The 14,442-nt window shown below is 41.6% G+C and overlaps 1 protein-coding gene across 3 annotated transcripts in view; it reads right to left on the bottom strand.

Annotated features, from left to right (window-relative positions):
* Positions 1-14,442, bottom strand: part of LRP1B (LDL receptor related protein 1B) — a 4,835,697-nt gene that overhangs the window by 429,026 nt on the left and 4,392,229 nt on the right. For all 3 annotated transcript variants that reach the window (XM_069616528.1, XM_069616527.1, XM_069616526.1), the window contains exon 81: positions 7,305-7,478. In XM_069616528.1, coding sequence (XP_069472629.1) covers positions 7,305-7,478 — 174 coding nt within the window. The remainder of the gene's footprint in view (positions 1-7,304; positions 7,479-14,442) is intronic.

Genomic DNA, 14,442 nt, shown 5'->3' with positions numbered 1-14,442 from the left:
ATGTTTAATGTCAAAATCTCCAAGATGCTATCACATCAAATGGGAGGGAAAGTGGGTTTGGAAGTCGCTCAAATCAGACTAACCTCCTCCTTAATATGCTCAATGACCAAAGAGGGGTTGGTTTAGTGTGATGTCACTTTTGGAACATTGTCCAATCACATACATTGACCAATTAGATTAGGGAAATGATAAAGACCTTTAGCGGTGTAGTATTTGCTCTATAAGAGTTCAAAATTGCAGATGCTGGGGAACCTCCCACACTGACTTGCTCACAGACTGATGATGAAGAAGGAGAAAACAGAGAATTGATAACAACAGAAAGGAGGTGGAATAGATTGTTTACCTTTTAGGCCACATTTTGGATTACTAGCATTAAACTGTAAGAGAGGCTACCTGGAGTTAAAGTAAAAGGCCTTATTCAGTGGAAGAGACAGCAGAAAGTCTATGGAGGGAAAGTGACACTTTCTTGCTGACTGACGCTCACCTGTTTCTGTGGAGGAGGAATAAATCCAGTCCGTAAGATTTTGATGAGGGGACATAATCCTGAGGGGGCAATACTCTAAAAGGGGAAATATTAAACCCTGGCCCCTGTATTGATGGCTGGGGGTTTATAAATTGACTGTACATTCTGGGAAATAAGTACATATTTCAGAAGGGTACATGCTTCTGAAATTAGAGATTTGATTAAATAGATCCTATGGCGTATATGCTGGGAAATCCATTGACTAATTGTGCAACGCACAAACACAGAAGAATAATTGTGAGAACTAAAAAGACATCTCAATGTGTGCATACCTAGAAAACTAATTTAATTGCAGTAATTCTCTGGTTAAGTCACCAAGCAGAGTTCTGCTATTGGTACTGTAGCATTTGAGAATCAGGTGAAAGGGTTATTAATTGCTACCACCTTTAAATTGCCCATTGGAAATAAGGAACGTACATTTTTTTACATGGCAATGCTTTAGAAACACCACTGAATGGAATTTAGCAAACAAACACATGGCACATGTATTTTCCATTTTACAAGCTATTACATGAAGGAATGTCAAGCTTTCTATATTTTAAGTGAGTTTTCTACAACTCTGTTTGAAAGTGGCATGCATATTGTGTAAGAGGTTGAAATATCTATTTTCATTGAAGGGGAAGTTGAGAGAATTATACAGGCCGGGATGGTCTGATTGCATTTTCTTTTTCTTTTTCAAAGGGAAGCTTTTCCTGGACACTCATCTATTTTTTAATCAATGGTCCATTTACACTCAGGGTAACTGAAAGGTATGCCGGGTGATGTGTGTGTTGCAAAAGTATAAATTCATATATATGTGGCATTGGAAACTGAGATGAGCAGTGCATTGATCATTATTCACCAGTGACAATGGAAGGTCATAGATGTATGATTTGTTTAGGTTACATTGATTCAATGACTTCTCTTTTACTAATACATGCAACTTCTATGCAGTCATGTGTGCTTCCTTTCCCGAAAGGGGAGGAAGGCTGTATGGAATAAATACGGTTAAATTTGGATTAATGTGTTCATGAACACAACTATACAAAATACATTAAAAATGTGTGTGCCTCATTTGGGGTGGGTGGACAAATCCCCTGAATTAGATGTTGCCAGAATAACATATCCTACAAAGCAGAGGGTCAGAGGAGAAAACCAACCTCCTCACAGGTACAACAAGATGAGAGAAGAGGACTTCCTTGAGAGACTGCTGTAAAATACCTGTTTGACAATGGAGGAATATAGACTGAGTTTTTGGATTCTGGTTATTACAGTTGAAATTTATTTTGGACCTTTGGAACACTTGATGTTAGGCCAAAGAAAGGGGAATCCACATTCTTTGCAATTTCCTGTTCCTCCCCTTCCGTTCTGGGTGCTAAGATTGGGAAATATACGGGAGGTCCCAACATTCAGGATTCCCCTTTATTCTGAAATTAAGATGATGAACATTGTTATCAAAACAATCAAGTAGAAAAAGTAATGACATAGATTTCTCTTCATTTGCCTTTTCATGATATTCTTTCATGATATTGGATTTTCATTCTTTAATGATTATGCTATGTCGGTTGAGGCAACTAGGAACAATTTGATTAGATGGCAATGGCAAATATATTATGTCATTATGTCACATCATGGTAGATATATGTCTGCATCAAGAGAGCTACATATTTGTCCAGTTCATCAGGAGACTAGTATAGGTTGCCTCCTAATTTCTCATTTTAGGATTACAGTTTTAAAAGAATGACATCACCCTGAAACGATTGACGTTCCAATATGTATGGCAATGCTGTATGTCTTGGTTGGCCAGCAATAATGACTGTTTGAAATTATTCAAGTTGCCTCTCTCTTACACTGTTTTGTTGGTCTTCAATCAATGGTCTCTGATGACTAATCCCCACGAGGGAATGTGGAGAAAGAGGTGATTTCAACATTTAAAAATAAAAATGTGAGTAACCATTTGCCTCTAAGAACAAAAACCTATGTGTTCACTGACACTAAAGCATTTGGATTTTAAAAATATTACTAAGATCTATCCACATTGATTGATATGGGTCTCTAGTGTTCAGCAATCCTCATGCATACTGAATTTGCAGTATTACCATAATTCATGGAGTTTGACATATGATAATCTGAACTGAAGGAGCGCATCTATTGCAGCCCACCTAGATATTTATATTAGACTTCCAAGAAAGACAAGCCTAAGAAAATCTATTTCATGAGGTTAAGCTGCTCAGGAAAACATGTAGGATATGATAGGTTATTTATGTATGAAGAGTTTAATATACAATAAATGTGCAGCCACTTTCAGAATATCAGTGAAGTCGTCCAGGGCTCTTACCAGATCATATCTCAGAACACTGGCTAAGAGACATATTCGGCAGACCAAAGGATCAGCCCTAATTCAAGGTTCTGCCACCTCTAAAGCATGCCTGCCTATTATAAAAGCATAATTGGCCTATTAGCCAACCCAATCAAATACGGTACATTGCCAAACATTGCCCACACCCGAAGAACACCAGTGTTCAGATCCCTTCATTTTAAAAATGAAAGGGTCAATTTATGTCATCCTTTTAATACACATTTCTGCTGCAGGAGAATAATGTGCAGTATGGACTCAGAAAAAGTCATTATATGCATCAAAACTATAGATGTTGAGATGGAAAATCTCACAAAGAGAATTTCATTAATCATTGACCACACTTGATCTCATTAGGGCTTGCATGCACATCAGGTTGTCTTATTAACAGGTTGTAAGATTTGCAGGTTAGGATCATCACTTTCAGCTTGTAGTTATTCCTTTTGGGTTGAACATATCCTTGAGCGCATTAACCAAAGCACTGTCTCCATTTGTGAAATTGCTTCATTATAGGAGATTTAAAACTAATCATACTGATACTCCCTACTAATCTAGTTTCTTTGAAGGAAACCATCCAATAATTAATATTGGTTGCAGAACCTGCACTAGCACAGTGTCCTTATCATTTGAGGGAATTACTTCTGACTCTATGTCAACTTCCACAAATCATAAGGCAAGGTTATGTACTCATTAAAGTTCAGTGTATAGTCTTGAAGGTTGATCACAGAACCTCACTAAGGAAGTACCAGACTTGCTGCAGTGCCACCAGAATACAATACACCAGTTACTGAGAATATAATTACATAGGGATTCATGTTTTTATTGTGCTATAGATTGGCTCAATGTAAGGGTATTGTCTTGCTGTCTGTATTCTGGATGCAGGAACTCTTTTGCCCATCTGTTTCTCTTCATGTTCTTTCTCCTCCATGTCTCTGGCCTCCCTTGCCACTGATTCATGCCTTGGGATCAGTTACTTTTATGTTTCCCGATTTTCTAGGAACGTGCATGTATCCCTTCCTCACCTTCCAGATTACTAATTTCTTTAGTCTGAATCATTCACTGTTCTTTAATCTACTATGACATATTTCCTCAACTCTCTTGTTCCCCTTTCTTATTGTGCTCCCACTTGAAAACCTTCTCGACCAAGGTTGACTTTCTCCATTTCTACTGCAGCACTGTACATAACTTGAAATGGCAACCACGAAATTCTATTCTTCATTTGATTGTGCAGTCATCTCTCTTCATGCTTCTTATGATCTTGAGATATTTTGGGCTAAACAATGATAAAATCAGTTGTTCATTACTTCTCTCACACACCTCGCTGTGTAGTTTCCTACTTACCGTGGGTCCCCATGTTCATGTACTCTGTACTGCTCCATCTCAGCTTCTGACTTATATTTTTGCTTTACTGCGTTCTTTACTTGAAAAAATTCTACACCAAGGTTGACCTCTTCCCTCAGGTTGAACACAGTACGTACATTGGAATGGTGACTTTTCTTTACTGCTTTATTTACTCCTGAAATTGATAACTGTTGCATTTCATTCTCACGTGTGTATCCTCCTCTATCCTCTTTTTCTTTCTTTCTTTCTTTCTTTCTTTCTTTCTTTCTTTCTTTCTTTCTTTCTTTCTTTCTTTCTTTCTTTCTTTCTTTCTTTCTTTCTTTCTTTCTTTCTTTCTTTCTTTCTTTCTTTCTTATTATCGAATTTGTGGGCGGACCCACGCAGGCGCTTCCCCATCCAAAAGGATGATGTGCACCTACCCCACCAATCTTACACACAGCCCTCACATTCTCATAACTCCTGACACCGCCCCGTCTGCCCCACAAAATCTAGCAGCACACTGCTCCTCTCCCTGCCTCTCACCCCGACTCCTCTCAGCAAAGCCTTCCCACTCGGTTCAGCCACTCCCAGGGCAGACAACTGAACCCTCATCAACTCTCTCTCCTCAACATGCCTCTCACACGCAAGCAAAAAATGTCCCACAGTCTCAGGCACCCCACACACTGCACAGTCCCTCGACTCACGTTTCCCCACTCGAAACAGACTGTCATTCAGCCCCACATGCCCTATCCTCAACCAGTTCAGCATCACCTCCACCCTCCTCTTCCATTCCAGTTTCCCTGCATCCACCTTCACAGACACTTTCTCACGAACACCAAACATCCACCTGCCCTTCACCCCACTCTCCCACCTCTCCTGCCACTCATCCATAACCCGCTTCATCACCACAGCCTTCACCTCATCCACACTCAAAGGTATCCTCACATCAACCGCTTCCCTCATCATACCTGCACCCGCCGCCAAATCCACCAACTCATTACCCAAAATGCCACTGTGACTGGGGACCCAAGCCAACTCCAGATCCATCCCCCCACGCACACACTGATCAATATTCCTCCTGATGTCCAAAATCACATCCTTCCTATCACCATCCCCTGCCACAATCGCTTGTAATCCACTCAATGAATCTGAAAACACCACCACCTTCTCAAACCCCAACTCGCACACCCTATCAATCGCCAATGCAATTGCCACCAACTCAGCCGTAAAAATCTACACATCATTCGTCAGTCGCCCCACTTTATACTCCCCAGTGCTTTCCAGATAAAACGCCATACCCACTCTCCCAGACACAGGATGCTTCTAACCAAGCTACCCTGGTGAAATCACTACACCCAGACTTCATCCAAGTAAATCATCTGTTTCTTTTTTACCTAAACCCTATTAACTCCTGGGCTGGGGGTGCAGCCAATCGGGTTCCTCAGATTGTGGGCTGAAACTCCGGTTCTCAGCCAACATTGCATCAAACATGATGGCTGCTTCCCTCCATCCTGCACCACATCACCATATTCTTCCCACACTGTCCGTCTGTTATCAACTAATCACAACCTGCCTCCCCAGCCCTACTAACCTGATTGTGGTTGTGCTGCCACCCGCCGCCGCCACAGCTTTCTGCCATCTCGCATTCCCGGCCACCATGGAAATGGAAGAGGTTCCCGCCTTTCACATCCATGGCAGCCATATTGTCACAGTATTGTCATTGATTGAATGGGGTGCCACGTGCATTATGTTCTTTTCATGAAAATACTTTTTTTTAACACCACACATTTTTGATCCGGAAACCTGGAGTGCTAATAGCCTTAACACCAGCGCTTTAACTTGGGCTGATAACATCAAAACTGTCCCACTAGATCAGGTGTTAATGATATATTTATCTTCAATTGGTATGTCTGGTTGTGCTCTTTCTATGTTCCCCTACCAGCTCTCTCCGGACCAATTCTGTCACTTGGGATGGACACTGTTCTTACCCTTGTACTGATATACCAGAAGGCCTTGTCCTATGTCCCTTGCTATTCTTTCTTTCTATTGTTCGTTTTCCTATATCATTCACTAATTTTTCAGATATTAACAGCTACAATTCAAAGTTCATGCAACTCGCACTTAAGGAGTGAGAGATCGTTTAACAGTTGTGGAGTCAAAATGTATTAAAATATAAATTCAGTGAATTGTTTTATTTCATTTATTGTGGCCTCATGCTTTCTTTTAACACGTCATCATGGCAGTGATCTACCCATACATTAGGCCCCTTCATTTATAGTGGGTGCCATGAGGACATGGTCATCCTCTTTCGATGCAACAGATAGGGAGAGCATAGTAGGTGGGTGGTCAAATCCTATACAGAAACAATGTTATGTTATATTATGTTATGTTATACTACTTGGACAAAGTCAGTTTGTTTTTGCTATTCTTCACATGTAAGGACTGTGATGTGCAAGGGCATTGGGGTAATAACTTGATTCCTTACAGGGAATATTAACACTTCTAGTCCTGCACTTCATCTGACAGTCGTTATACCCACACTCGTCCATACCTCACTGGATTTGGTGTACAGTGATTGGGTATTGACTAGGAAGATGCACAATTTAAAGTAGGGGTTTGATTATCCTACATGTGCAAGAAGAAGCGGTAGAGTTAAACAATGAAAGTGCATTTAATGGTGTCCTGCTTAAGATGTGAGGCACCACAAATATAAGGTCGTGAATATGAAATAATAAGAAATTAAGTTTATTGGAAGGAATGCTGGAATATTTTACATTTGACACTGGGAATACTGCATATACATGTTCAACACTGGTAGAGTAGAAATATGTGTGTAATGTTTCACTTTCTTATGTAACAATTCATGGAAATGTGTCCCCATTGCAATCTGAGCAGGAACACATTAGAATTATTACAGAGTGCTGTCTACAATAATAACAAAACCACCAACCAATTCGGGTGAATTTCACCAATCAATATGCTCAATTAAATTCCACAATAATACTTTCTACTTCTTGCCGATACAAATCAGCTTAAAAGTTCTCGAACATAAGTGCTAAGTGCTACTGTTTCTTGAAGCATTTTCTCTTTTTTTGTTTTCAATAAGAAAAGGTAAATCATCCTTACGTTGTGGTTGTTTATATCGATGGGATAGTAGTATATTTTTTGTTTTCTCAACATCCAAGTTAAGATACTCCACAGAGGTTTGGCCAAATTTTTGAACTCTGAAAGCACCATTTTTTAAAGTTGCTCCGTAAATAAATTCTTCAAAAATGTCAATTCTTTGTGGATGCAGCAAACCTGCAAAACAAGTAAAGAAAATGAATGGATATTTATTTTCTTGATGTGTACATTTCATTTAATTTTCATTTGTGTTCCAATACCCGTGGGCCTGATTTACAAAATTGTTTTACTGTGGCGCAATCCCATTGAGCATCCCTTTGTACATCAGGTCCCTAGAATCAGTTGGTGGCAGCTTCTGTCTATTTTGCTATAATGAATCACAATCATTTAATGCTGCTATACATATTGATGCATGTACCCAAGCAAATATGGATAATTTTCAAAGGATTTGACCAGTCAATAAAAACAATACCTGTAACGAGTGCCTATAGAGAAGTTCAAAAGAGGCGATTCCTACATTCATTCAATGAAAACGAGAAGAACATGAAATTCCAAAGGAACACAGAGACAGATTTAAGAAAGACAACTCATGCATGGATAATTAATTAATGAGGGAGTAGATGTGGATGTTAGAAAATCCTCCCTAGACAATCAAGATGCTAATAAAATACAGGCAGGAAAAATAAGCACTAAAAAGGAGGGTACAGATCAGTCACCTGAAGAGTTCTTTGAGCCACCGATTTTTGAAGAAATTAAAAACACTGGTATCATGCCAAATACCCACAAATGCACAGGATTAGAAAGGGACAATTTATCAGGTGATGTTTATAAGCATATTCAGTCGGAGAGTTGCAGTGTGAACTCTGATGATCCCCGGATGGAAGGGCGAACAGTGGCCCACTCCAAATTACCTCTGAATATGGGGAGATAAGTAAGATTTCTCAAATGGAAATGGACAGAAAGATGGGAAAAATATCCTTTCATTTATCAATGTGCTTAGCCAAGAGTGAGAAAGGTCTGAGAAAAGTGAATCCTGAAATTAGTAAGAATTCACACTCTCTGTGGTATTAGAGGAAGTTGAAGACAGATATTATGCTCCCATTACTATGGAAGAGAAGTGCAATACATTTGCAATGATTGCCACAGGCGCACAGGTCACAATTATCAATGAAGGGAGATCTCCACAGAATCAGATCAAAGTGAGACAGAGTGAAGGCCCAGTACATAACTTTAATGTTGAGGAGATGCCTATCGAGGGTGTTACTGAAGTTGACATAAAGATAGGAAAACATAGCATGAAACAGGAAGTATTGATCCCATCTATTTGTGAAATTCCATTCTTGATGAGAAAAGATTACCTAAAAAGATTATCTCCTCTCATTGATGGAGTAAATGGGGTTCTGTGGTCTTTTACCAAAAAACCATTAAGGTCTAAGAAAATAAAGTCACAAAACAGCAGCATAAATGAATGCCATACTGTTGCCAAATCAAATGATGCAGTGGAGGTGTACTTACAGAATAGCTGTGTGCCTAGTGTCACTGTTATTTTGATGTGTCAGGACAAAATGCAAAGTGTAAAAGAAAAACAATCCGTGCAGATTTATTTGGATCCTAGGAAGAAATGCCAAACGGAGATAGATGAACACACATTGTGTTTATATTTAAAAGAGAAGTGCAAACAGAATACCATCCCTAAAGCAGACACAGAAAAGCATATCACCACGCTTGTTGAAATACATATGGAATATGAGCAGGCATGGATTCATATTGGTATAAATGGCCATTCTAAAATTATAAAAGCCACTTTGTCGCTTGAACAGGAAAGGAGTTTTATTAATGAGAAACTACTGCAGAGAATAATGGAAAGTGAGGAGATCCTGAAACTTAGAATTAAAAACGAATATATCTCTGGTTTGGACAATCCAGATTGCAGGAAGGTGCATGCTAAAGACAAAAAACTATCTATCGCAATGTGTGGCTAGTGAGTGGAACACAAAATGATTTTTATTTGGGCAATGATATCATGCACAGGATGTGCATAGTGTTAGATTTCCTTAACCAAAAAATAAGGTCACGGCTAGGCGGGCCTGTGCCCGAATTTGAAGACAAAAGAAGGCTTATCATTGTGCACAATTGGTAACATATGTAATTGAATTACAGGTGAAGAAGGATATTACTAATCCTGCATTCACCAAGCAGGTTGCTATAACACTAAAGCATAAGAATGGACAGCAAATGAAGGATTCTGATGCATTTGTGTGCTTGAATGAATCCATGAAACAGCAAGGGCTGGATTATGAATATACCCATTGATAGATGTTGGGGAGGGGTCTGTCAAAATTATTGGCAATAATAAAGGATGTCAATAGAAGAGAATTCCTTACTAGGAATGGCCATACAAAAAATCACATTATACTGCAGATTCAATAATATGGTGATTGGAAATATCCCTGAGAGATATGTAGATGTGCAGTGTGTGTTACAAGAGTACCTGGATTCTCAACCCAAAGAGATGCTCAAGATTCAATCTTTATACCCTTATGATTCCAATGAGACAGTTTGCTGTCACCAGGAGAATTCTATAGTATTTGACTTAAATGAAAATTAAACAGGAAATCAACACCTTGAAATGGAGGCTGACATGCCAAAATATTTAAAAGTGGCAGCTTTGCAGAGAAATACAGCCACACAGTTGGAATAAAGCACAGAGGATCCTCCATTGGAGGATTTCCCAGAATTTTCAAAAATGGTAGAGGATCAGATTCTGTTAGCAGATGCCTGTGATAGCAAAGAGGATAAGAATGCATTGAGAAAAATATTTATGGAATTTAAGTAAGTTTTTGCCAAAGACGCATATGACTGTGGCCTAACTGATTTACATGTTGCCACATTACCAGGGGGGTGTGGTAGAAATCCAGTATTTGTGCGTCAATATCGATTGCCACTGGCGTGCTTAAAGTCATTGGCAGAGATAATTAAAAACTTGGAGTCTAGGGGAATTATCAGACCCATTCATAGTACCTCCAACACTCCAATTTTGGGTGTATTAAAGCCAAATGGTCAATGGTGTCTGTCCGCAGACCTGAGAGAATTAAACAAAAGAGTGCCAGTGTCTAGATGGCCACTGCCATTCATTGATCAAGGTCTTGCTCAGGTGCATGGGTCAAAGGTATTTACCACATTAGATCTTACATCTGGGTACTGGTGTGTGCCATTGAGAGAAGACATTCAGAATTTAGTTGCATTTTCTTTTGATAAAACGCAAAATACTTGGTCCAGAACACCATTTGTGTATGGTAATAGTGTGTGCGAATTTGGCATATTTTTGAGAAAAGCTATGCCAGATGCAGCGCAAAGAGGGACCAAAGTCTATGTAGATGATGTCCTGATAAAAAATGAAAACTTAAAAAGTTGTTTTGATGAAATTAGACATGTACTTAACCAATTGCAAAAGGCGGGTGCCAAAGTATCTTTACAGAAAGCCCAATGGTGCAAGAAAAAGGTGAATTTCCTAGGCCATGAAGTAACTGAACATGGATTAAATCCACAAAGAAAAAGGTGGAGGCCATACAGAAATTGAAAGATCCTAGAAACATGAAAGGTTTAAAAAGTATATTAGGAATGACAGGATGTAACGGGAAATGTATTGAAAATTGTGCTGAAATCACTCAACCATTGACTAAACTATTGAAGATGAATATGCCCTGGAAATGGGAAAATGAGCAATCATAGGCAGTTGCTAAATTGAAAGAATGTCTCATAAAGGCACCATGCTTGGCTTATCCCATAAAGAACAAAGATTTCTTTATAAAAATACGATTCACTGAGCGTTGTATGTCAGCAGTGTTATATCAAAAACATGATTTTAACCATACAACTATTGCTTATGCAAGTAAGGCATTATCTCAGGTCAAAATTAAATTCAGTGAATTGCAAAAGCCTCTTCTGACCACGCTATGGGTGTTGCAACATTTTGGTCACATTGTTCAAGGGGAGAAAGTAATCATTGAGACAAATCATCAACCATTGCGGTTTTTAAAGAGTAAAAGGATTAGATCAGGCAATCTAGCACAGTCCAGAATTACTTCATGGACATTGGCATTGCAGGGCATTCCTGTGGAAGTAAGATATGGCTAAAATAAAAAGAGCCCAATTGCTCAGGGGTTAGGAGATTTACATGACTGTGCAGCTGAATGTGTATCAGACAAAGTAGAAGTGGAGTCCAGTTTGCATGAGTTTGAACAATCACCACACAAAGCTTTTGATGAAAATACATGCAAGGAATTCCCAATTGTGTATGTCGATGGGTGTGCTTTTCACATTGAAAATGACAGCAATAAACAGTTGGTGTCAGGGATAGGAAATGTCTGGTTGAGATGTGAGGACATTCCTAGCAACGGAATGAGAATTAGTCTAGAAGTAGCCAGGTAGCAGAGTTAGCAGACATTTATAATGCAATTACTACTGCAGTGGATAACGAATTCAGTGAAATTGTCCTGGTGACTGATTCTGATTATGCACAAAATAGCTTTGTAGAATATTTGCCAGGCTGGAAAGCAAGAGGCATGCTCATATATAACAAAAAGCCCCTCAAGAATGGGAAAATGATACAAGCTATAGACAAATTAGTGTGAAATCAGTACAAACATCCATAATCAGCCGTGGCGCAGAGTGGCACATTGACCCTGCAGCAGCACCAGTTATGTCCCCAACCCCGCCCCGTGTGCCAAAAACATTGCAGAAATCCAGTACATGGCGCAAAGACCAGTGGACCAGCATACAGCTCCCCAACCATGAAAACGTGTGTAAAACTCCCCGCGCACCCCTCTGAATACACGTACCCTGCTCGCCCCAGCGAAATCGCGTGGAAAACTCCCCAGGCACCCCTCGGAATATGCATACCCCGCTCGCACTAGCGAAAATGCGTGGAAAAATCCCTGCGTACCCCTCTGAATATGCGTACCCCGCTCGCGCCAATGAAAATGCGTGGAAAACTCCCTGCGCACCCCTTGGAATACGCGTACCCCGCTCATGCCAGAAAAAATGGATGTAAGACTCCCCACGCACCCCTCGGAATACGCGTACCCGCTCGCGCCAGTGAAAATGCATTAAAAACTCCCTGCGCACCTCTCTGAATACGCATACCCCACTCGTGCCAGCAAAATCGGGTGTAAAACACCCCGCGTAACCCTCGGAATATGCGTACCCGCTCACGCCAGTGAAATCGGGTGTAATACACCCTGCGCACCCCTCAGAATACACGTACCCGCTTGCGCCTGCAAAATGCATGGAAAACTCCCCGCGCATCCCTCGGAATATGCATACCCGCTTGTGCCAGTGAAATTGTGTGGAAAAAGTCCCCCCTGTTGTGTGGACTGCCTGCGTAGCATGCCCAGGGGTGAAGGGCTGCCTGCGGGGAATGGTCAGGGTGGATGGCCTGCCTGTGGGGCATGCCCAGGGTATAGGGCTGCCTGCGGGGCATGCCCAGGGTGGATGGGCTGCCTGCGGGTCATGCCCAGGGGTGAAGACCTGCCTGCAGGGCATGGTCAGCGTAGATGGGCTGCCTGCGGGGCATGCCCAGGGGTGATGGGCTGCCTGTGGGGCATGCACAGGGGTGAAGGGTTGCCTGTGGGGCATGGTCAGGGTGGATGGGCTGCCTGCGGGGCATGCCCAGTGGTGATGAGCTGCCTGCGGGGCATAGACAGGGTGGATGGTCTGCTTGCGTGTATTCTGGGGGTGCACGGGGTGTTTTACACGCGATTTCACTGGCACGAGCGGGTACACATATTCAGAGGGGCGTGCAGGGTGTTTTACACACAATTTCGCTGGCACATGCGGGCTACACATATTCCAAGGGGTGCGCAGGGAGTTTTCCATGCAATTGGGCATTGTGGGCACTCCCGGGTGTGGCCCTCCCCCGATACCCATGGCCAGCAGGCAGCAAATCACCCCTGGTCATGCCCCACAGGCAGCCCTTCACACCTGGGCAGGCCCCACAGGCAGCCCATCCACGCTGTTCATGCCCCGCAGGCAGACTTGTACCCCTGTGCATGCCCCACAGGCACCCCATCCACCATGACCATGCCCCACAGGCAGCCCTTCACCCCTGGGCATGTCCCGCAGGCAGGCCACATTTCACCATGCACTTGGGAGGCCCTACTCATTTCCCCCACACCAACCCCCCATTGACGGTCACCTGCCAGTAGGCACCGACTCATGTCCACCACCCCATCCACCCACCCCCCATTGACGGGTACCCCAACACATGGCCCACCAAACACCATGTCATAACAAAAGAGACCCTTGGCCTTATGCCAACCAAAATCCCTGCTTCCCCCAGTACAAACACGCACCCATCCACTGCACCCGGTTCCAAATTACCCATGCCACGAGAGTCTCAAAAGAACCAGCATGGCCATGCATACATATACAACAGAGCCACACAGTGGCAACACATGACTGAGGCAAGGCTCATAGAGACATGCACAAAACCAATAATAGTACACAACACCAATAATGAAGATATATGATGAAGATATATGAAATGTATTAAAAAAACATAATTCAATAACAATACCAAAAAAATAAAGCAATACCAAAAAAATACAATGAAAAACAAAAATCCACGACATGAAAACTGAAAAGTGGTCCATCGTCAATGACCATATAAAGTAAATAAAAATAAATTAAAATAAAACCATTGATCCATGGGAAGTTGAAATAACGAAATAATGTACAAGTCTTGATCTATTTACAATGCAAGTCCAAGGGGTCCATGATCCCCAAACAAAAGTAAACCTACCAAAAATTCTATTAATAAAAAACTATATACATAAAGTGGAGCAAAGTCCATGAACTCCAAAAAAATATAAAACAAAAGAAACCTAAGCCTAAAGAACTATGTACAAAGGTGGCGGGCAAGTCCAACAGGTCACTTTTTGATGTTCCAGGCCAGGACATCATCAAACTTCATGTCGATGTTCCGGAGGCGGGCCACTTCCCTGGCTTCGAGGTCTTGCAGGGATGCAACCATGGCCTCCTCCAACTCCCTCCGTGTTGCCTCGAGGCACTCAGCCCACTTCAATGCCCCGTGCATGGAGTTCTCCACCCTGACCATTGTGAGCCGTGCCTCCTCTGCCCG

The sequence above is a fragment of the Ambystoma mexicanum genome, chromosome 9 (genome assembly GCF_040938575.1).
Source record: "Ambystoma mexicanum isolate Mex_15411 chromosome 9, UKY_AmexF1_1, whole genome shotgun sequence".
Lineage (NCBI taxonomy): Eukaryota > Metazoa > Chordata > Amphibia > Caudata > Ambystomatidae > Ambystoma > Ambystoma mexicanum.
Note: the sequence above shows the minus strand (reverse complement) of the source record. Positions and strands in the feature narration are given on the sequence as shown.